This window comes from Corvus moneduloides, chromosome 5, assembly GCF_009650955.1.
Source record: "Corvus moneduloides isolate bCorMon1 chromosome 5, bCorMon1.pri, whole genome shotgun sequence".
NCBI lineage: Eukaryota > Metazoa > Chordata > Aves > Passeriformes > Corvidae > Corvus > Corvus moneduloides.
The window spans coordinates 33,194,520-33,218,412 of NC_045480.1; the positions used below are offsets into that span (position 1 = coordinate 33,194,520).

General features: G+C 44.0%; 1 protein-coding gene across 3 annotated transcripts in view; it reads right to left on the reverse strand.

The window, feature by feature from the left end:
• The window catches only part of STOX2 (storkhead box 2), a 144,358-nt gene that overhangs the window by 102,335 nt on the left and 18,130 nt on the right, over positions 1-23,893 (reverse strand). The window contains exons 1-2 of one of the 3 annotated variants that reach the window (XM_032108032.1): positions 18,147-18,332; positions 2,702-2,843 (exon numbers count right to left, since the gene is read on the reverse strand). The exons of 1 other annotated variant lie outside the window; for it this stretch is intronic. In XM_032108032.1, the coding sequence (XP_031963923.1) occupies positions 2,702-2,843; positions 18,147-18,317 (313 nt within the window). In that variant the 5' untranslated portion in view covers positions 18,318-18,332. Of the gene's footprint in view, positions 1-2,701; positions 2,844-18,146; positions 18,333-23,893 lie in introns of those variants that run through there. One more of the 3 variants, XM_032108035.1, reaches the window with a different exon arrangement.

Below are 23,893 nucleotides of genomic sequence, written 5' to 3' on the forward strand. Positions count from 1 at the left end.
ATAATTTGCATCTCTCTTTTCCCCATATTATTTGCACATTCCACATATTATTTGCATTTATTGTGAAAGGGTGGAGAATAATAGTGCTTAGTGCAAGAAATAAATACATTTAAAAAACAAATCAGTCAGTGCTGCCAGTCATACAGATGCAAAAGTTGACAAAATACAGCCTTTCATTATTTTTTCATTCCAACCAATGCACAAAAATACATGAAATATAAAAGAGTGCCTCACATAGATTTTTTCCAGCTGAATGGAGCTTTGACAGCCAAGAATACTGCATTTTTCACATAAGAAAATGTGATTTTCCATCAATTTTACCAGTAATGAAAATGTAACATACAGCACAGTCTCTTGAAAGCCAAGAAGTTGAAGCCAAGGGTGAGGTTGAAAGTTGCAAAACTGGGAGCCTCAAGGGAAGTGGTGGATAGACAAGAACTGGTTCTCTGCCATTCATTTACTTTTCTGTAAATGCCTCCCCCTCCTCGCAAAAGGGCTCTCCCTCCTGCTGTTCCTGGTGCTCAATGGGAGGGGCAGCCAAAGCAAAACCATCCATCTGGTTCCCATCACAGGAAGGACTGCCTAGGCTAGCTCCTGCCAAAGCCTGTCATTAGCAATCAGCATGAGAGAGAGAATGAGAAAACACAGCACAGCTAAGACAACAAACCTAATACTTTTAGTACACTAATCATAACAACAGTACTCAATTTTGTTCTTTATAGAAATATCACAGGAGTCAGATGGGTCATCCCGGTAGCCTCATTTTATCAGGGAAATTAATGTAACAGGCAACACAAATGTTATTTTCTAATGCCACAGTAGATCCATCAACACCTATTAGAAGCATCTAGAGGAGTGAAATATGGCAAAGAAGGATAATTTGATTACGCAGGTGCAAAACCTTGCTACCTATTAATACACTTGCCTCCTTTTAGCTACAGAATAATAGACATGGCATTTAAATCCTGATGCTGCCACTGTAATCCAAGATCTAGTATTTTACAAAAGCTTGGAGAGATGACCATCAAATTGCTCATGTTCTCTTGCCACAGAAGTTCAGCACAACCCTTCCCAGCTTCCTTAGCATTGCCAACCATGCAGAGCAAAGCCAGCATTTTCACAGTTTCCACAAACTGCCCGCCTTGCATATCATCCTTTAAAATCTACTTTATTACTCTTTCATTTCAGATGGCCAGCGGTGAAAAAAAACCCAAACCAACATCCAAACAGTCTATAGCAACACCTCCTGCAGCTGCTGCCATGGGAATGAAGACCTACAGGGATATTAGGACCTTGTACCACTGGACACTGCACACAGATGAAAGCAGAACTGCCAGCTAGACTTTGCAGCTACAACTTTCCCCCCACCTCAGCAATACAATCACACACTCCCCTAATTACTGAGTAAGAGTGGCTGTTAATTACCTATCCAAAGTAAGAAAGAAATCTGACTGGGGTCAAAAATTATCTGACAGTAGGGAACAGAGAGAGGCAGCAAGCTCTAATCCTTTGCTGTTCTCCTGACCTGCCTTAAACCTGATCCCTCAGGAGCTTGTTCTCCTCCCCACAGGCTACACACACAGTTCTTGTCCAGGTCTCTGAGAGCCACATTTTCCCCATCACTTTGACAAGAGCTGCCCCTGCTCCACTGGCACAATCCTGCCATCCTGGAAGAGCACACTGGAGCAGATGAACACTCTGGGATCTCCAGGAGAGCAACCTGAGATCAGCTTTGCATCACAATGCCCCCCTTGAGCTCCTTTCACCAGAGTAACAGCAACTTCACAACTAACACTCATACAGCAGCAACCAAAACTGATGAGTTTCTCTGTAAACACCTCCCTTCCTACAGTTCCCTGTACTGAAAGAAGGGGACCAAGATGGGAAATAAAGAAGAAACCTCCTTCAGGAAGAATTACCATGTCTCTGCCTAAGGATGGCATGGCTCAAACTCCCTCAGGACTGTCCCAGGCACATCACTGTCACCTGGCTTGCCTCTCTAGCTCCCTCCTTTTGTTAGGCTGTTCCCACGCACATCTAAGAATATCCTGATGAGTGAATATGAATAACAGCTTTTTCTTCCTCCTTTCAGGAAACTATTTCCCCACTTGTTTCTCTCCTCTCCCTGCTTCGGTATTTAGCTGCAAACGTTAATGACCCATTTAAGAAGAGGAAAGCACCTTCTAGGAATGACTTTGCCCCAGGCTATTCCATGGGCTGCTCAGAAGTAAATCCCATAATTTATACCCTCTTTGGTCAAAGAGGAACATTCCCAGGACCAAAGAAAAGCACAGGTAGACAGAGAGATGGAAAGGGAGAGGAGATTGTCATGTTCTCTCTTGCACACTTTTCTATGTTTCTTATTCTAGTGCTTTAAAAAGTAAAGATCACTGGGATATCAGGGCTGAGCCCCAGGCCAAGTCTGCTCTGACTTGCTGCCATATAATCAATAAGAAACTTTGCAAAAAGTCTTCCTTCTTCCCTTCAGTGCGTTTATGTCTCAGCCTGCTACACTGAAGCTGACACAAGCCTCCAGAGGGTCAGACAGGCATCAGTGCCACACCCCAGGATGGGACCACAGCTGAGAGCAAGGAGGCAGCACCACTGCAGGAACCTGGCAGTCCTTACCCCTGACCTGGCTGTCTTCATCACACCTCCTGCCCTTCATTCCTCCTGTCTTGGCTTGACACTGCACGCTCACCTGTGGGTTGGTAAAAGGCTGCATGCTGGTTTGACTCCTTCAGGTCACTTGCTGGATCCTGGTGACCATTCCCCCTCCCAGGAACAAGATGCACAACCATACAAGCAGGAACAAGCCATAGAGTGCTGCACATCCAAGACAGCTGCAAAGCAAGACGAGATGGAGAGTGAAGACAGACAGCTCTGTGAAAAGCAGCTTTGAAGGAAGAGATATGGTGGAAACAGAAGCTGACCCCTAAAAAATGGAAAACAAAGAAGGAAACAAAGAAGGAAACAAAGAAGGCTGTGGAAGGGCAACCCCTCTGCTGTGAACTGAGCAGTTGGGATTGGGAAAGAAACAACCAGGTTACTGCTGATGGATTGATGAATAAGCAGTTCAATTTCTCTCCTAGACCTCCCATCATAAGAAGATGGGAAATGGTGTGTTAAAACCTCCAGGAAGTATATATTTCATTCATCCCTTAGAAGTCATGGATCAAGAAGGGTTTTCCTCCCTTTCACCATTCTTCTCATGTCTGAAGCATTTTCCCTGCTTCTCTGTACTTTAAATTTACACTATAAAATAGTTGAAGATACTGTGTATAGGAAGCCAGCCTGTTGTTTAGACACAGTCAAACCTAAACAATATAAAGAGGAAAAAAAGCAGAGGGGAAGAGACAAGCAGATGGAGTGAGCTGTGTAGACTGGCATTGCAGCCCGAGTGTTATTGGAATATGCTGAAGCACCATTTGCACAACGTTTAACTCCCTAGATTTTACAAGCTTAAAAATGCAAATACAAAGTCTGACTGCAAGGCAGAAACTTGGGAGCTCAAGTTTCACCTCAGAACTACATTCCTAGTGCTGTTGTACCTAAGATTATAAAAATAATGCATCTATACTGAAAAGGCTGATTTGGCATGCCTCTAAACTAAAAAAAAAAAAAAAAAAAAAAACAAAAAAAAAAAACCCTGATATCATTTGGAGGCATAAAAAAGGAAAAACAGTATAAAACATGCTTTTTCATCAGTTGAACACGTATCACTTCTTTTTAAGTGACTACATATATACCATTTTCACAAAAGCGTTTGCCAAAAATTCAATAAAGCTTCTGAATGTGAAGGAGTACCTCAATACTGTTTGGTTACCTTACATTAGAAAAACAGCTTTGGACAGATTTTAAATGCATATTGCTTGCTATTACACATACTATGTACACTACGCTTAAGAGAATAGTACCCAAAAACTGTAAAAATATATCCAGGAGTATTAATGTTAGGAAAAAAAGTACTTCCCTTCCCTTCCACTTGAAATTACTGCAAGGCCCAATGAAGCAGGCTGCAAGGAGAGGGCAAGCACCCAGCAACACCTTGCTTGAGAACACACCAAGTGTGCAGGCTCTGCTCTGTGCACCCATCCCAGAGCCCATCTGAGATTCCTGAGTCTCAAACTATGTCAGGGCAGCTGTGATGAACTATCCTCATTAATGCTGAACTTCTTTGTTTTGATGAGGTGAATGAATAATTACGTTTGTGCCCTAAGCGTACTATAAATCACCAAGGCATTTAGCCACTTAGCTTAGTACTGTCAAACATACTTTGCAATGGCCAAACACAATCCATATGATAAATTTATGCAGCTGAAGTCTTCAGACCACCAGTAATTTCTGCCTTAAAACCCTCATGACTAAGAGGAGAGGCAGGACAAAAAAGAAAATAGGGAATAAGTAAGTGACCAGTGACCTGAAGTGGCACAGATTTCCCAGAGAATATGACAAGCGGAGGCAGAATAAAATAATCCATAGCTGAAAAGGCAATAGAGGTAATACTTTCAAAAAGAGGTAATACTTTCAACTTTGCATTTCTGCCAATCTCACATTGTATGTCAGCAGAAAGATGGGTGCTTGCAGAAACTGGTGCAAAACATGGGATCTGTGGAGGCTGAGTCACAGATCCAATTTGGAAAGGAATCTGCTTTGGTCCACTGCTGGGGCAGACATGCACCCATTGATGCTGTTTCAGCTCAGCTCAACTCCTATGGGATTTGTCTGGGGATCCACTAAGGGGACTGGTGCCAAAGATCTCACAAAAATTGAGGGCCACAATGCATTGCCTCCCTTATCACAGAATCATAGACTGTTTTGAGTTGGAAGGGACCTTTAAAGGTCCAAACCCCTGCCATGCGCAGTGACATCTTCAACTAGATCAGGTTGCTCAGAGCACCATCCAGCCTGACCTTGAATGTTTCCAGAAATGGGGCACCTGCTACTTCTCTGAGCAACCTGTTCCAATGTCTCATCACCCCCAATGTAAAAAACTTCCTTATACCCAGTCTGAATCCCTCTTTTAGTTTAAAACCACAACCACTTGTGCCATCAATAAATGCCCTGCTAAAAAGTCTGTCCCTATCTTTCTTCAGTTAGATATTAGAAAAAGGTTTTTCACCCAGAGGGTACTGGGAAGTGGTCACAGCACCAAGCCTGACAGAGTTCAATAAACCCTTGGACAATACTCTCGGGCACATGGTGTGATTCTTGGGGATGGTCCTGTGCAGGGCCAGGAGTTGGACTTGATGATCCTTGTGGGTCCCTTCCAATTCAGCTTATTCTGTAATTCTTATAAGCCCCTTTTAGGTACCAGAAGGCTGCTCAAAGGTCTCCCCAGAGCCTTCTGTTCTCAAGGCTGAACAACCCCAGCTCTCTCAGCCTGTCATCACAGACGTAGTCTAGCTCTCCAATCGTTTTCCTTGGCCGTCCTCTGGACCCGCTCCAACATGTCCACGGCTTTACTGTGCTGCGGATCCCAGAGCTGGATGCAGCACTCCAGGCGGGGGTCTCACAGGAACGGAACAGAAGGGTAGAATCACGTTCCCTCTTCCCTTCTTCTGAGACGACGTCACCCCTTAAAGAGGCCGGACCCGATTGCGGGACCCTGCCTGCCCCGCCCGCCCGCCGAGCGCAGCCCGGGGGCCGCGGCGGGGGCGGTGCCAGTGGCCATCGCCGCGCCTGGAGGGGCCTCTAGCGGCTCCCGCCGGCCCCGCTCCGCGCCCGGCCCCGCTCCGCGCCCGGCCCTTCCTGAGCACGCGCTTCGTCCGTGCTCACCCGCACGGGGAGCGCCTTCACTGGGTACCCGTCCCACTCGCACACCCGTGGGCCCCGCTCCCCAGAATCGGCTGCCGGAGCTGGTGAAAAGGCAGCAGCAAAACCAGTCGGTGCTGGCGAGGATGCCGAGCGACCCGCGGCTGCCACCCACGCTGCTGCTACCAGCCCCGCGCCCACCGGACACCAGCTTTGGTCGAAAGCCTCCTTGCCGAGGGCTTGCCATGCCCAGCCATGGAGGGCCCAGCCCCTGACCTCTGGAAGACACACTCCAACAACTGGAGGGCCAGCATGCTTGGGGTGAGCAAGTTCCAGACAGCACAGAAAACTTTAATCTTATTTTTCTTCCAGTTTCCTGCAATGAAACCTGGATTTGCAACATCACCTGGGTCAACTCACACAATATGTCCACATTCACCCATCAATTTGGAAAATGGGGATAACAGCGAGGCTGAAGGGTTGGATGACTTCAGAGCTGTATTTGCTGCATCACAGATAAACACCCCACTCGCCCTGCTAGTGTTCCCCCACGGGGGATGCAATTAGGCAGGCGACAGTCAATTGCTCGTGGAAACATTTGCTGTGACAGAATTTCCCACTCACACCCAGTTTAGCACAATCACATTAGAGTAACTTTTTTAACCCCATTTAGAAGTGGAACACCAAAGCAATGCAAGCCCAGGCCCCCCTTCATTCCAGTCACTTCCAAGCCCTGTGTTTATGGGTAATGTCACTAAATCACAATGTTCAGGTGGGAAGGGACCTTGGAAAATCTGCAGCTTCCTGCTCAAAGTAGGCCCAACCCTGACTTCATGTGATGTTGTACAGGTCTTGGTTCACTTGGACCTTGAAAACCTCTGAGAACAGAGCTCCTAGAGCCTCTTTAGGCAAGTTATCAATGCAAAATTTTCCTCATGGAGATTTTCTTATCTTAGTATTTTCTCAGAAAATCCCACTCCAGTTTGCAATCCTTTTCCTTGGAGCTGGCTCCATCTTTTCATTAACTTCCCCATAGATACGGGTGGGCTGCAGTAAGGTCTCCTCCAAAGCCATCTTCTCAGGGCTGAACAAACCCCTGTCCCTCAGTCTCTTCTTCCAGAGCACATGCTCCAGGCCCCTGGCCATCAGAAACCCAGCCATCTGACTGTTTCACACAATGTGCCACTCATATTTTATTGAAAGTAACAAAAATGCTTAAAATACGTGTGAAGCCATAGGTCCAAGTTTCAATAGTTCTCCAACAAAAAGGCAACAAACCTACCAGCTATGCACTTATTTAAAGGAAAGGCAGACAGTAGAGACCATCTATATTTCAAAAAATAAAAGCAACCCTCCTTCAAGGCAGCAGAGGGAACCTACTTACCATTTTTTACTCACCTCTCTGTGAAATGCACATGAACATACTTAACTCCTTGAAAACGTAATGCCTTCAAGAGGACTCATGCTCCAAAATGCTAGCATGCTTTATACCAAAAGAGTCTTCTGATTCACATACCAACAGGAGTATAAGATCATATGCTGCAGGTAAATTATTTGCAGGAAGGCAGATGTCATATTAGAAAAACACACGCTGCAGTCCTAGAGACTGTGCTTATTGCCCAGCACTTGGGGAACACTACAAGAATGATCAGGACCTTTGTATATGTTGATGGGAACAGCAGCAAATAAATATCATGAGCTCTGAACACAAGTCCCAAGTGAAGGAAGCACAGGAGGCATAATATCTGGCCAGCCTGGGAGATTACTCTCACAGCAGCCCTCCTCCTTTGCTATAGTCACAAGACACATCCTTGGGCAGAGCTGCTACTGCTACATCCAGTCAGTGCAAGTACTGAGCCCAAGCCCAGCTCATGTACATGGTCCGATGCCCTGGCAAGTCACTGCTGTATAAGTACAAAATCCAGCCTCTATGCAAAATTACATTTGCACACACATTTGAGTTGAGACTGTCAAGAGCTGCCACCCAAATGCTGGCACAAACAGCACCCCAGCTCAGGGACACCAAATAAAACAGATTCAGCTGCCTTTCTGAAAGCCAGGAAGCTGACACCAAAACCACCCAGCCAGACTGGTTAGCTGGCTATTCCACTCCTCTGCATCAGAATCAGGATTTCCAGCCTCCTCCCCAAGTGAGCTGGAAAGATGAGCTGTCACCATGGCAGAGCTGCATGGAGGTATGATGAAATCCCCAGCAAGGCTCCCATTGACCTCAGGTAAACTCTAACACACACCATGACAGGCTCCAGAGAAACTCAACAAAGACAAAAATTAATAGCGCTACCCTTTTGGATGAGAAGAAAAAAAGTTATTTCTTGTTCTTTTCCCGTACATTTCTGGGGACATCACTTGGAAGCTTATCTCCAGCTAATGACTAATCACTTTTTTTTTTTTCACCCATTAGTTATATTTCAAAGGTAAAACCATCACACTTATTCAGATCAAGAAGGTATCAGAACAGTCTCTTTGAGAACTACAGTTGATCTGGAAGACACGTCTTTATTGTTTCAGCTGCAATCAGTCGTTATTTTTCAAACTAACCAACATAGGAAAAAAAAAAATCTCCATTACTCAGCATGCCAAAGCATACTTGAACTGCTTCAACACGCTATGCTGGAATTAAAACAAAGAGTTATTTCAGGTTTGTTTTAATTCATTACTAATGTGTCGACTGTTTTAGGATCCTTTGCCAAGAGCAGCTACCCTTTGCTGAGAGCTAATGAAGTTAAGATCAAAAGCAGTTCTGTCCTGGACCAGACCAATGTCAGGGATCAGGTGAACGGCAGGGCTGAGCAGGGCAGTGCACTGTGCCTGGCAGAGATGCGATGTTTAAAGCATGGACCAGAAGTGAATTAAAGTTCAGGGTGTTTGCTTACTGTACAAGATTGACTTCCCCAGGTTAGCTACTTTCTGCTTGGCTACCCAGGAGGGTGTATAGAGATCAGTAGCTGCATCTATTGGCAGCAGGTTAATTTCTAAACTGTGGTGTAACCACTACCTCTCTGTTTCTGAGACGCTTACAGAAGTCAGCTGAGCATCACCTATGGTTACAAACAGGGAGTGCATGATATGGATACAAATGTTATGTCCTGAGTCTGTAAGGGTGAGCTGCAGTGCTGGGGAGCACCAGGGAGCCCTCCTCCCTCTGACTCCAGAGATCTCTTCCTCCCAGTATCACACAGGCTTGCTGATCCCCTGCCACCCCTGCAGCTCTGCACTTCTTCAAGTGCTTTGGGAAGAGGCTGTGAGGCACTGATGCCCTGCCAGCCTTGGAGGGAACAGCTGAGGTAATGAATTCTGTGTTGAGGGCAGCAGCAGGGCTGGAGTGAGCAAAGATGAATCTCACCCAGTGTGCAAGAAGCTACCAAAATGCTTTGGGAATGACCCAGCGCACCGTGACAGGGAGACAATCCGAACACAAACATGATGGATCAATGGAGAGACTCCCACCTGCACAAGCATGTTCACAGCACGAGAGGCGTCACAGCACCCAGCCAGAGCTGGGACCTGGCTACAAAGGGCTGGCAACCAGGATGCTAATTCATAATGCATCCGTAAACACCTTTAGTTCTCTGGAGCTACATCAAGGTCTGGAAGCAGAAAAAACAGTTACTGCAAACCAAAATTTGGCACAGTGCCTCCGCTTGTGATTATTCAAGAGCCAACACATTCCCAGAACAGTTAATAGCTCTGTGCTCTGCTTAGAAAGGACGACACCACAGAAACAAAAATGGAATAAAGAGAGAGGCAGCAGTACCACCAAAACAGCGAAGTTACAAACAGGTTTGGACACAGGTCAGGCATCAATGGCACACAGCTTGTGCAAGGACCACCAAAGCACAGACTTGGAGGGTATCATAGGCACAGTTCAAAAGGCAGCTATTTCTTTCTGCTCATCAGCTGGAAGGCTTCAGATGGAGACTTCACCCAGTCTCGGAAATAACTCTTTCAAACAAAAGACAGGCACATTTGGCATAGAGTCTGAGAACCAAGTAACTAGAGCCAAAAGACATTTGGAATCATGATCTCTAGGGAAAAACTCAGATGCTTAAGAGTTTACACAGGTGGCAGATACATCCTGAGAAGACAGAGACCTGAGACCAGGTAACTGTTTGAAAAGGATGGACATCAATTGTTGCACAAAGAAGAACAAAACCTTACTATACACCCAATAATTTTTGAGGGTATCATGAAAAAAATTTTTGACAACATGGAGAGTAAAGGCCTAACATAGGATTTGTTGATGGGTTGTGAAATCACCCTCATCAGAGGTTTTGAAGATAAACATCTAGCCCTCTTGGGGGCAAGGAGATGGATTAGAAGATACCTTTAAGTCGCTTCTGGCCCTGAATTTCTAAGAGTATTGCAGTTCCACTGGTATACCCTTTCTTGTCAGTAGGCTTTGATTATTAATTTTAAAAAAAACCTTATCCTTCATTGACTTCTGTAATGCCAATTCTCTTTTTCTTCCTTCTTATTTTATTGAGTCAACAGATCATACACCTCTGTATCAAACTACAGGGAACAAATCTACACGCATTCATACATATCATGAATATGATGGACACAGAAAACACCAGCCCTGCCAGCTTTAAAACAAAATACATTGATTTACTCCATGGCAACATACCCTTGAGTTTTGCACAATACCCCCAGATACTAGCTTATCAAAAATAGAGAATTTTGCTGAGCAGCAGAAAGTCAGAGGTGAGGGGCAGCATGGGATAATTGAAAGATTTAAAACAAGTATGTAATAGTCAGACCTGTTTCCTGTTTCCAGAGGTAAAGGAATTTCCTGTTTCCGGAACTGGCTATTTAAAGAAAATCCTGACAACAGAGGGTTTGGGGTTGGGTCTTTTTCCTAATAATGCCAAATAAAATAAATTAGTAGGGCCAGTGCTCCTGAGCTCATTCTTTGGAGAGGAGTGGCCTCTCTTTTGCAAGCCACACAGATCACCACACTGCCAGGTGCCTCGGTGGCTTAGCACCCAGTGATGGAGGATGAAGACAAGGTTGTGGCACCGGAAGGCCCAGCAAGCACCCACAGCCTCTGCAAGAGGGCTCTGCCATCAGCCTCTTCTTTCAGTTCATGCCATAAATTCTGAAGTCAATCCAGACTGACTAGTAGGAGCACAGGAACAGCAAAGGGCCCTACAGCCAGCTAAAAATCTCATCTGCTGCAATTATTTGATGAAACACCCAAAGACTTCTTTCAACCAAACATGAAGCTGGATTCTTTTCATTCCAGCTGTTTTTACAGTCAGTCAAGGAGCGGAAAATAAAATTAAAAAAAAAGAAATCCTAGATTGTTCACTTGTGGAGTATTTCTGTCATGTTGTCATTTTAGTGGTTTTCATCTCTGCTCCAGGGCAGTTCAAGCATCTAAAAATATGGGGGAAAAAAATGTGTACTGAAAGGTACAGCCCTGCTGGAAACTGTAGGAGAGCTCTGACCTCCTCACTACAAAAGAGGTTTGACACTGGAAGTGCACCTGTGTTGTACACTGTGCATTTTGAAAATGTGAAGGTTTCATGGATTTTTAAATAGCTAGAATTGCTTTTAATTTTTTTCTTTATTTATTTAAGAAAAAGAAAAGTTACATTTGCAGGTTTTCAACACTTAAGAAGCAAAATTCTGTCCAGGTTTGGTCTTGAAGAAATAAAGCTGTGCAGCCATTTGTACTGTATTGCATCAGGATTTCATGGTGATTTGCTATGGAAAACCAAACTGATTGGTTTGCAGAGGGGTTAGCTGGGCCCAGGACTTCCACATAGGAGATCATGAAGGTAGAGGGAAGCTGGTACAACTTGGGGACAGAGCCAGGTGGTGTCACATCCACCACTCTGCTCAGCTCACACATGCACAGCCTTGCAGCTAGGGATCCTTCCAGGGTAGTAGAGGTAAAAAAATACACAACGAGGTATTTCTAGGGATGGAAGCAAGGAAGCCTGTGACCAGTGTTCTGCTTCCTGCTCTCCAGGGCCCACTTTATTCTTCCATACATGAAACAACAAAGGGCTCAAAGCTGCACACTCCTAGTTTTCATCTTATGCAATCAGCAAAAATGTTAGGGCTCTGAAATTGTCCTGATCTACAAGTAGAGAGCAGAACCTGAGAAGTTTCACCAGTCTTCATAACACAGGAGTTTCCTGATGCTGCTCTTACTCCTGTCTCCACAGGAACACACAGTCTTGCCCATCTGCCAGTTAGGCAAAGCACGTTTAAGCAGAGAAAGGGAATTGGACAGGACTGCCACTAACTACCCTTCAACTCCCTTGCATCACTCCTGTGATTAAGGGAACTGGAAAGATTTGTTATGGGGAAATGTGAGGGATACCCAAACAGGGGAGCAGGTGGCAAAGACAAATGGGTAGAGGAGAGGGGATAATGCTTTCTCTAGCTACCACTTCACATGATGCAGGGCTACACATAGTGCTGGTTTTGCAATGCCTGTTCCGGATGGAGGCAATATTTAAAAAAAATGTTGCTTCATATTTTTGCAACATTGCAATTAAGCATTATTTTGTTATTGATATTATCTCAGCTGTGAAATATTTGAAGCATTTGAGTCAATGCACAGACAAGTGTCACAAGGATTGAAAAAACAGATTTCCTGCCATTTTTCACATTGAAACAGATGCTCAATGGAAACTGGCCTTCTCACTCCAGCTGCCAAAACCCGAACGGCCTGTTGCAAAAGCCTGGTCCAATTTTCCTAGACAATTTTCCCACCTGTTTCCTGGTAGGTAATGACATCCAAGAGCAGGGAAACAGTAATGTTTAAGGGTCATGGTCATAGCAGTACCCACACACAAAGTCTGTACTTCAGATCCATTCCCATGGCAGATGCTTACACTCCATCACACTCCCAGTTTGGATTTCTGCAGACCCAAAAAACCCATCCTCACCACAAGCAATCTGCTAGGGATGGCCTTCCTGAGGCTGTCACCAAGGAGGGCTCACATGGACATCAGCAAAATGACACTTTGGCAACATCAGCTTGCTGAGCCTGCTCAGAGATGGCCCCTCCATGTGATGGTCTACTCAAAGGCTGCCACAGGCAGCCCCAAACATGAAAACTCCTGGGTTAACATGAGACTCTCTTTCTAACATCCTCAACAGCTCAACGCTTTTTTCTGGTCTGGAATTCCAGAGTAGGTCACACATAACCAAGCTAAGGACACACAGCAAGGTTTACAAAAGATTTTCACAGTGGCATTTGAATTTCTTCCTGCAAGTTACATGACCTACTTGCAGACAGCTGCTATCATAGAGCTTGCCAGAGTTGTCATGACGGGATCAGGCAGAAGCTGCAAACATTACTGTATGCATTTCACAGAGAATATGGTATTTGCCATGATGCCATAGGACTCTCAGTGTGCAACCACAGCAGCACTCCCAGGATCTCAGGACTTGAAAAGGCATAGAGCTGGGGTGTGTTAAACCAGCTCCAAGCCATCAAAAATGCTAGAAGGCCAATTCCTACCTCCTCACTCACTCTCCCTGTAGAGGAATACCAAGATGGCCACATCAAGCCCCCAACGGCATCACCGAGAGCCATGTGAGACATTTCCTACCAGAGAAGGACCAAAGCTGCCTCCTGAATGACTGACCCTCAGAAACAGAGCAGACACTGAAACAAGGCTGCAGAACCATGACCAAAAGTCAGGATTAATACAGCATAAGTAGCAGTAAGTTATTCAGTAATCTGAAGCACCAAACCTCCAGGACCTGCAGTCATTCAGAAAGTCTGGAAAAAGGCAAAATTAGCTCATATTTCAAAAGCAGCAAAGCAAGTGCAAGCTTGACGGCAAGCATTCTGCAGTTCCTGACCTTTGGAAAATATAGGAAAAGGTATTAAGCAGAGGGAAAAAAACTTTAAAAATAGTACATGCCTAGACTGCCTCTACCCCACTGTTTTTCAACTTCCCCAACATACCTCTCCGATGAGGCGGAGGTGGCTGGCAGGGACAACAAAGGAGGGCTCCTGAGGTCAGCAGTAATAACCTAAGTGACATGACTAATGAGAGCAGAAATCAGTAAGCCTTGCTTACATGCTCACCTTCATCACTGCTAACACCAGTGGGAAGCATTTGCCAAGGATAATCTGGTCTAGACCACAGCAAGGCATGGAGCTGCCTACCAACTGGGGAGTGCAGCGATTGAAGTTCAGTTCCATTTCCCAGTCACGCCACCAGACCCGCTTCACTGGGAGAAACATATGTAGAGGAACCAGAAACGACATTTTCTGGTTTTCAATGTCAAAATCATAGACCAGAGCAAGTTTCCCCAGTTCTTGGCATGTAAACTGTCTCCCACATACGACAAATGAGGACATCATGTATTAAACTGAGGGCTTGCTGAATGGGATATTTTAAGTGTGGGATGGTGCAGGGTTTTCTTCCCTCACCATGTACAACTAATGGTCTGGATCTTGCATATTTCTGGCTTTTTGCACTGTGATTTAATGCTACAGTGACTTCAGTCAGAATTAGTAAGACAGCTTGCACACCAAGAAAATATTTAGGCAGTATTTAAAAACAAGTTCTGGGTTTGGGTTTTAGGCATAACTGTGGAAAAAAAAAAATCACGGTATGTAGGCTAGGTGCTTGGAAAAGTTAGTGCAAGATGTTCTAACACCATTCCTGTAAAAACTTCACGATAATCATGAACTACTTGGTGCACAAATAATTCTCAAAACCTAGGTATCTGCACACCACATGCAGAATCTAAGTTATTCAGGCATTCAGATAAAAAAGCAATTGCTTGTGGCATAAAACCAAATACAGGGTCACTGCCCTCACGTTCTTTTACAGCTAAACCAATTTCATTGTATGTACTTAAACTTTCAATTCCTGTTGAGACACCATTTACATTTAGTAACTTCCATTTCACATAAAAGCTGTGGTGGGCAATGGGAGAGACAACAGCTCTATGGAGGGAAGATGGTGGCTTACACACAGAGAGAAGATATAATTAGCATCGTCTCCACAAAACAGGAGAAACAGTAACGAAACTGGAAAAGGAAAAAAGCAGAAGGGGAAAAGCAAACAATATGTCAGGTAGGTCACCCTACACAGGAAAATTGCTAGGCTGAAACTAGCTCACAGACACCTGGAATGCTCCAATAGTGAGACTTTTTTCAGATCACATAAAAAAATTTCTATTTCAGCTGCTTAAAAGAGAAGTCTGTGTTTTTCATTCTGTCTGGAGGACTTAACTTTGTTACTGGGAGATACTGCTATTGGCAGAAACTGGATAAAAACTATGAAATCAAATATTTATTTGCTTTTAAATTCAGGGGCACAAAGAACCACTTACACTTAATATTCATTTTACCTGTGTGCTTATATTTGTATCTGTGAAAAACTTTTGGACCACTGCTATCTCCCCAAAATTTTCATGGAGTAACATGTGACTCTGCAGTCAGGTTTTTCCTTGAAAACATTAAAAAAGTCATATGACTTTGAAGATCAGCTCCAACACCCCTTAAAATAACATCATTGATTGCCTCTTGCTTTCAGGTGGAGCAGCCTTAGAGTCAGGAGACTGAGGAACCACTAATGACAACAGGTCTTGCAATGTCTCCTCCTACATGTGGTTTCTACAGTGAGACCAGGACACACTGGATACTCTTTAAATCCAAGGCATAAGCATTTGCCTATAGGCTTGGTAGAACTGATGTAATGCTGCGGCACAATACAATTCTTTGTATAATTGCTCCATATTACACTTTTTTCTAAATTATTGTTTTAGTTGCAGGGTTTAAACATTTCCTTTTAAATGGGAGATTTAAAATAGGTACAGATATTGTAGCTATATTAGCTATTACATGTCTATCTATCTATCTATCTATCTATCTATATATCTGTTTTCAGAAAGCCAGGACACCTCTGGACAGCACACACATTGCTATCAGCCCTCTGGGGCTGGTTTAACCTGCCTCCAAATTTCAAAGTCTACTCAAAAGCAGATTCTTCCTGCGATAAGTTTAATCCTGTAAAAAGTAGTAAAAACATGCTATTCATGCTCACAGACTGTGCCTTAGGACCCTAGGTCTGAAAAGTCATTCATCAGTGATTTGCTAGGGAAAGAGAAATCAGTATTCCCACACCCTGTGACCTTGCTTGCCACACTACTCAGGGAAACAGGGGCACCAATATGCCTTGACCCAGCCCCACACAGCAACTGCTCACAGCTGACAGATATGGATTTCACCACATACCTATGACAACAATTCACATGGATTAGCTGGTTTGACTCACTTCTCTTTTGAAATATGAATACAGCTTGAAATTACCTGTGTATCCAGGCTCCCTGGTCAGAAGAGAAAAAGGTTGCTTTATTCAGGTTTGAATTTTCATTCCCTTCTCCCCCTCACCTTTTGAAGTGGCCAGCTGGCTAATGCCAGTTGTATTTGCCATGCTGTTGGTCACGGCCCAACTGGGCAGGCTGGCAGCACTGCCCAGACAGATAGGGGAAGTCCAGTTTTCCCAAACATGGGTGCTCCCAGTGCATTGTCAGACAAATTGAGTACAAGTAGTAGGCCCAATAATTAAATAGCAAGCTCATATTTGATGCTTTTCATCTGTGCACTCCAAACACATTAAAAGAGAAGCAGTGTATTATTACTATTATTGCTGTTTGCTGTATGGGGAAACTGAGGCATGGAGAGATGAATTTCCCTACTAGGTTCACCTAGTGGGTTGAAACAAAGCTTGGGAGGGGACCTGTTAGCACAAGTTTGAACCTAAATAGCAAAGAAAATGAAGTTATTATCTGCATTCCATCAACTGCTGTACCATATGGTTAGATGAGGGCATGAGTCCAAGCAAAGCACCCAAATGACTCCTTCAGCTGTAACGCAACAAACAAAACCCAAAATGTACATCCACATATTAATCAGTGTAATCCCTTAAGCTTTGCCTGCGTTTCTGCTGACACTATGTTATGAGGATCTATGCTGAAAATTTAATAAAGGATAAACCCAGCAAATGAGCACCATCTCTAACACTACATATACCTGATCCCATCTTTCCAAAACTATCAGCTTCCAAGAGGGTTTTTTTTTCCTTTGACTACAGGCTCTTTCCATTCCTGGTAAGATGGTACTTTAAAGTATACTTTAAAAAAGAATTCGCTAAGAGCACCTTGGTTCCTGATTACATCTCCAGCACGTGTTAGGAAGATCCTGCGCACACTAATTACTCTTTATCTAAATCAGAGATTCTTTTAATAGTTTAATAGTTCAGAGTCTGATATACAAGAATCAGCAAGTCTTCTGTTATTAAATATTGTACAGTTTACCAAATAGAAGAAAAAGGAAATGAAAACCAGATATAAACTGTCTTTGTTCCCTTTGAAAACTGCTTTGTTCTGCTGCCCCACTGCTTGAAGTAGATTAACTCATGTACACCAAGAAATGAGGAAAACGAACCAAGGGATGAAGGACAGGAGAGAGAAGCCTTTACCAGGGTGCCATGTGCTGATGGCTGGATATGCAGGGATTTTTTGTACATTTAAATTACATTTCCTTGGGCTTCTGCTCTCAAATCTTGAATCAAGCAATCCTGGATTGCAAGTTCTGCCCTTGAAGACCTGCCAGAGGGCCTCCAGAGAGAAGCAGGGAGAAGACAAAAGGACATACCATGATTGCTCCAATGACTCTGAAATCAGACAAGCATGCCCAAAACAGAGTGAATGCAGCAACACTACTTCATATCTCACATCCAGGGGCGCTTCTTCTCTGTATTTTAATGCTTTGAGCATTTAACCCAGGAAACAAGTGGTGACAATGTTCACTGTGCATTCAGGGGCAGAAGAAGCAGGTACATGGACAAAAGGCTGTTTCTCCATGAAAACTTGTTTTTTATGCCCTCCATAAATTTGCAGACACCCTGCAAATAATTTCTGCAGTGGTTGGGGTTTTTTTAAATTTTTCTTACAAAGATCAGCATAAGAATTTAGCCTCACTGACAGGCAACGTCACACTAGCGATAAGTTCACCAGAGCTGTTAAAAAATATTTCAGTACCAGATTAGGATGCTGTTTACTTCCTAGGCTACACTAAAATGTGGAAGCACCCTTCTCGAGAAAGGTGCTCACCTGCCTTAGACCAGGAGGGGAAGACAAGGAGAACTAAGGGGAACAACAAAATCAAGCAGTTGTGTCGAGGCTGGGCATTGAGGGGCTGGACATGCTACAGAAATGGCATCTCCATGCAAAGGTATAAAGGTATCCAATGGAGGCAACCACCAGGAGTATTTCAGTATAGCAAAAGTAAGGCCCAGCCAACCCAGAAAGACACTGCAGACACACACAAGCGAGCCCTTCCTCACCAGCTTGATGGAGAAGGGTAATGTGGGGGACAATACCTGGCAGACAGGAGAAGAATTAGGTAGAGCCTGGAGCAGCTGAAAGTTGTGCCAAGGGGCAGCGACAGCAAGTATCCAGTGTGGGTGAGCCAATGGTTGCACAGGCCAAAGAGCTGGGGGAAACAGGGATGTGCTGTATATACGCGTGTGTGCATGCGTGCGTGCCTGCATCAGGTGAGCCGGCAGGAAGGAGGTCTCAGTGATGATGGCAAGAGGTAATTATAGCCTGCAAAGGTTGGAGCTCGTAAAAACGAAATTAGATTTCCTCGAAAGTTTGTAGCTGCAGATTTTGTGCATAGTCTGGACGCATTGGATGAGCAAGAGACTGAACAACTACGTGCTGTGTGTCCAAGTGGGATAGGAAAGGCAAAAATTGTGATGGGATTAGGAAAAGGTGTTTGGGAGGGAGGGTAAGGAGATGGCTCATACCACCAGCTACTGAGAGGAACGTCAAGAGAAAGGCAATGAAAGGCTAAGTGGGAAGTAATGAACAAGGGAGAGCAGGTGAGCAGTATGGAAAGGGTAGCCGAGACCATGGAGCAGGCTGGTATACAGGAGGCAAGGGACTGGAGTAATGAGAGCCAACAGGAATGTGCAGGACAGCCCAGGAAAGGGGCAGGGAGAACTGAACCAAGGAGATGCCAGCAGGACAGCCAGAGAGGTCAGTGAGGGTCAAGGGATATGAAAGGAAGAGAGTTGAAAGCAAAGCAGCCTAACATAGATGGCAAAAGGTCACAGTGACCTGGCCAAGAAAGGGTGTTGAGACAGAAAAGATGTGAAGATAAATCAAAGTTCAAGGAGAAAAGTTTCCTCATGTGCAGTAGAAAGACTATAGGGAAGACAAAGGAAAAACCCAGAACTTTTATGTATCATTAATATCAGAACCCCAAACAGACATAGCCCACAGGCACAAATCAGGAGTTTATTCTGCCTGAGCCTGAAATACTTCAGGACAAACATACACATTTTACAGGGTACAATTAAACTCTGCTCTCCTTCCCACCCCTCTGCAGAGGAAAACCAAAGCCTGCCAAGATCCCTTTTACTTCATAATTTCCTTTCTTATTGCACCACGAAGCTAAACCGGCACAGTGACAGGATTCAGAGAGATCCATGTTTATTTCCCTTTGCTGTGTAGGGCACAGTCCAGCCAGAACAACGATGACAATTATTTCCTAGAATTATTACCACATTTCACACCCTTTCCTCTGGGTTATGAGAAGCAGCACCCCTTCCTCAACAACACCTACAGCTAGTTTCCTCCCTCACCAGAGACCTGCTGATCTGCTCTTCTTTCTGGGTTTTTCACTCTGTCCCAGCCCCCTTGCCCCTTCATAAAGAAATAGGGTTTCATTTTCTACCAGAAACAACTTAGCCCTCAATTGCATCGAAGAAAAGAATTCACTTGGCACTTGTTAAAATAATTTTAAAAACATTTCAAAAATCTCATTTACACAATTATTGCCCCATTCAGAAGCAAAATTTGGTTCTTTAAACCCTCATTAATTTCTGGCACAAGGCCCCATCTGGCCCATCACAAGTAACACAAAGCTGTTTTTCTGCACAGCAAAGGGCACTGTTCTGCTTGCTCTCTGCACGGACAGCTTTGGTTTAATTGCCTCATCACTTTAGGATGCTACAACACCACTCCCTTGATGACACTACCAGTTAGTTACTTTTAAAGGGGTGGTCATTTTACCCCTACAAACAAACTTCCATCATTCCAAAGGCACTAATTTAGACAGAAGGGATTTCCCAATGTCTTGGTGCAATTCTGAACTGGCTTAGTGTCCTCTACCCACAGTTCTTCCAGGGATGTATAAACAGTGAGCCAGAGGACACCAGCCATTTTCAAGAGCTTTCCGTCAACCTCCCTGTCAAATTCACTCCAAGGGAATGCCATAACAGTAGAAGGACATGCAACAAGATCTTCAACTTTATTTTCGTTTTGTAGATGAAGAAGATTGAAACAAAAACACAGCTTGTTTCCCTGAGGCCTGAAGAGTCAGTCACAACTCACAACGAATAATATAGTCTGTCTGAGATCCTAAAACGAAATACTTCAAGTAGATATGCTTCACAGGTCACATTTAAATTCCATGCACCTTGTCACTTCTCTGTATGGGAAAATAAATAATTTTATAGAAGGAAAATGCTTGATCTCATTTTGACCGAAACACCCTGTGCATTGATGGGGGTGACTTGCGGAGAGTTATTCAGAAGTTTGCACCAAGGGGCAAGAAACCTCTTCAAATAACAGTGTAAATTGAATGTTTTGGAACCAAAAACCTTTTTTTTTTTCAGTATAAAGTAGTCTGATAGGTAGAAGACACTTACAGGCACATTTTTGTCAGACACTTCCCATCCACAGGCCCAAACACATCCCACCTTGGATCTGGCTTCAGCTTCAGGAACCTCCTCTTCCTCCTTTCCTGGTAACACTCTTTTAATTATAACTGAGATAAAATAGCTAAACGGCCACTAGCAGGCTAACAAGCACAACACACCTACGTGCCTAATTTCAGAAGATTACATCAAGCATTCCTTGTCAAGGTGAAACTGCTCACAGGACTGTAGGTTCAGCACTTAAACAAAGTATGTGTATTTTGCAGGAGAGAAAAAGCAGGAGGAGTAAAGTCCTGTATCACCTTTAAACAAGGTCATGGGATAAAAATACAGCTATTTCTTAGCCTTCTTTACCTGTCAAATAGGTCTAAAGCACAGCGCAGCTTGACAGCAGCACTTAACCACCCTGCATTCTTCACCGAGATAATTACACCCCTAATAGCTGACCCCTCGGTTCTGCACTGCGTCAAAGGGGTTTACCTTTTGTAACATAAACCCCAGGAATGGCTCAGAGCAAAATGAGTTAGGCTTTACTAGCCATCCAGCAAGACACACATACCTTCACTTCCACAAAGCAACTAATAAGCTGGACAAAGCCATTACAGAATCAATCAGGTTGGAAAAGACCTGCAAGATCAAGTCCAACCTACGAGAGAAGCAAGAGACAGGCTGAAACCAGTACATTCATGTAGTTCAATGCAAGTGAAGATGCAGGCTGCTGGACTGCTGCTCTGTAATAAAGTTTACCCAATGCAAAGATAAAGGCCTGATTTTACAACATTCTGCCACTCTTTTAGGAGCGGAGAGCGAGTACCATAATGCCAACAGAACACCACAGAGATAAATCCTCCAAAATACGCAGCAAAGCAACCTTACACAATGGCAAGGAAAGCCACTGGATTCCACACTAATAGGTCTTACCTCATCTGGCCTTTTTAATGGGGAAGAAAAGTTTGGAAGAAGAGAAGAATGGGAATCCAAAATGCAGCAATAAAATCCAGCTCCTCAAGAAGCCACTCCTTGCCTATTCTGTTCATATTTGATCAATAAATGCTCTACATTCAATATCACATTATGCTTACAAATGACTTCTAAATCTTCTAGATAGAGAATCTTTTTGACATCCTGCTTACACAAAGGCCAAGGCCCTGAAACCCCAACCACAATCAGGACACACTGCCACCACCAGAGCACAATGTACACACATACACATATAAGACCCACAGGATGACTTACATTGGATTTCCTCTCTAAATGAATGTATAACCCAGCTGTTCTCTTCACTTTGACTATTTCTGCCCAATTTCTTTCTTTCCGCTTTTTCTTCCCTCTGTTCTCCATAACACTAACACCAGACATACCCCATACAGTGATGATGTCTCTCTGCCACCAATCTGGTTGGCTGGGCCAGCCAGATCATGCAAGTGACTAAGCTCTGGTATTAGGATTTGCTTCTGAAAGTTTTCGTTTTCTAAAGCTTGAAGACCAGATTCCCTTGCATGCAGCTGCAGCTTAAATCCTCCTTAATACACAATCTTACTTCGTGTTTGCAGGTATCAGTGCAATACATGTTCTGTCAAAAATCTGTTTGATGCACTGCTCAGCAGATTGAAGCATAAGGGAGTGGTTATTCCAAAGCACCCATGGCATTTAAAGATTTCTCCCAGGATCTAGCATTTCACAAGGTGCCTTGCTGCTGTAGGACTTGGCCTGGCTGAGCCACACTAGCAGATACAAGTAAAGATTTTTAGAATAATATTCAATAATGCTGAAGCCACCGCAGCAAGGAAAAACTACTGCAAAGGATTAAACATTCCAAAATTTCTTCTTTCTCCTCGGTCTGCCACACTACTATCTGCAAGCTTTGTTCCTAAAGGTGTCATCAGCCTGGCTTGCACACAAGCACAGCGACTAAGAGTTCAGTCCCATGCTCAGCTTCCCCTCTCACTACCCCAACAAATTGCCAACACCTGACATGGGCTGAACCTTGCTCCCCAACCTGTGGAAGCGCGCCCTTCCTCTGCCTCCACCATACCTAGCCATTTTGGATATGCATAGCTCAGCTGTTTTTCTCTAGGCCTGGCAAAGCGAAACAATTTTTGGAGACACACCATTATAGGTTGTGTCTACTCTAGGTAAGTCCCAGGAGCCCACTGACAAGCTCTTGCTTCAGCTCATTGCATCCCGTTCAACCCGTCCTTTAGCAGATTTGGGCAGAGGAAGATTTCCAAGTAACTGCTTCTCAAGCCATCACATGAGATGGTGTAAGAAAGGCCTCTCTCAAGTGAGCATCTTGCTGTGTGGAAATACATTACTTATAGAGAGCCCAGCTACTTCTGTCCTTCCTACTACCTGTTGCATATAGCCCTATACAACAAGCCAAAACTAGGAAGTCATTCTTACTGGCTGACCCAACCATAAGGAGTGACACGAACAGGAAAAAGAGCACTATGACTGTTTCATGCTATGTCATTTGCCATGCTGAATTGTTCCAGTAGGAAAAATAAAAAAAACCAAAAACCAAAAAATTCCTAAGCAACAATCAGAAATGAGCAAAAATCCTAAATGAGACCCTGTGTGAGATCCTATATTCCACAGAAGTTCAGCAAGTATATTTTTAATTGCCAAATAGTTTCACATCACACAGGTAACAATAAAGTATTTTTTCTTTTATTGGAAGTGTTAATGAACTGTTATCCTTGTCTTGCTCATGCTATTCAACAAAAGAATTCTCTACACTTCCCTAGATTTGCATGTTATTCCACATATTTGGACTTCATGGTCACGCTATGGAAGATATTCACATGAGTAAACACGACAGTCATTATAAGTACCCCTACGAAGAGACATTTCATCTCCTCTTCTGGCATTTGCAGAGATCAGGACCCAAAACCCACTAATGTGCTGCACTCAGTTTGTTCCAGGCTCAGCATTTTTAAATAAAACAGCCCATTTTGAAATCAATACTGTAACAAATATCTCCTTTTGTAAGGAGCCCCTGACACCAAGAACCCCTGGCTTCATGTAGGTCCTTACAACTCTATAATGAGCTCCTGGGAGGTCTCCAGGTTTTCCTTTCTTTTTTTTTTCTTTCAGCAATGGGGGCAAATTCCTTAGACTCACTTTTCTGGTCCTTGAAGCAAATTATCAGATGAAGAAAATGATGCGTCTGTAAAAGTAGAAGGAAGATTTTATAATAGGCAGCATACCAGTGCACTGACCCCCTTCAACCCACGATGGGAATTCAAACCAGCTTTTCCAGGCTGGGATCTTCTGCCCAATGCGCCTATGCTTTGGTTTTCATCGAGGAGGGGCCCCTGTCTCCAGTGCCTACTGCCCGCCTCTCAGCCAAGTCAAAATCTCATGGCTCTGAGACCGCAGGCCAGGTGCTTACCCTTGCC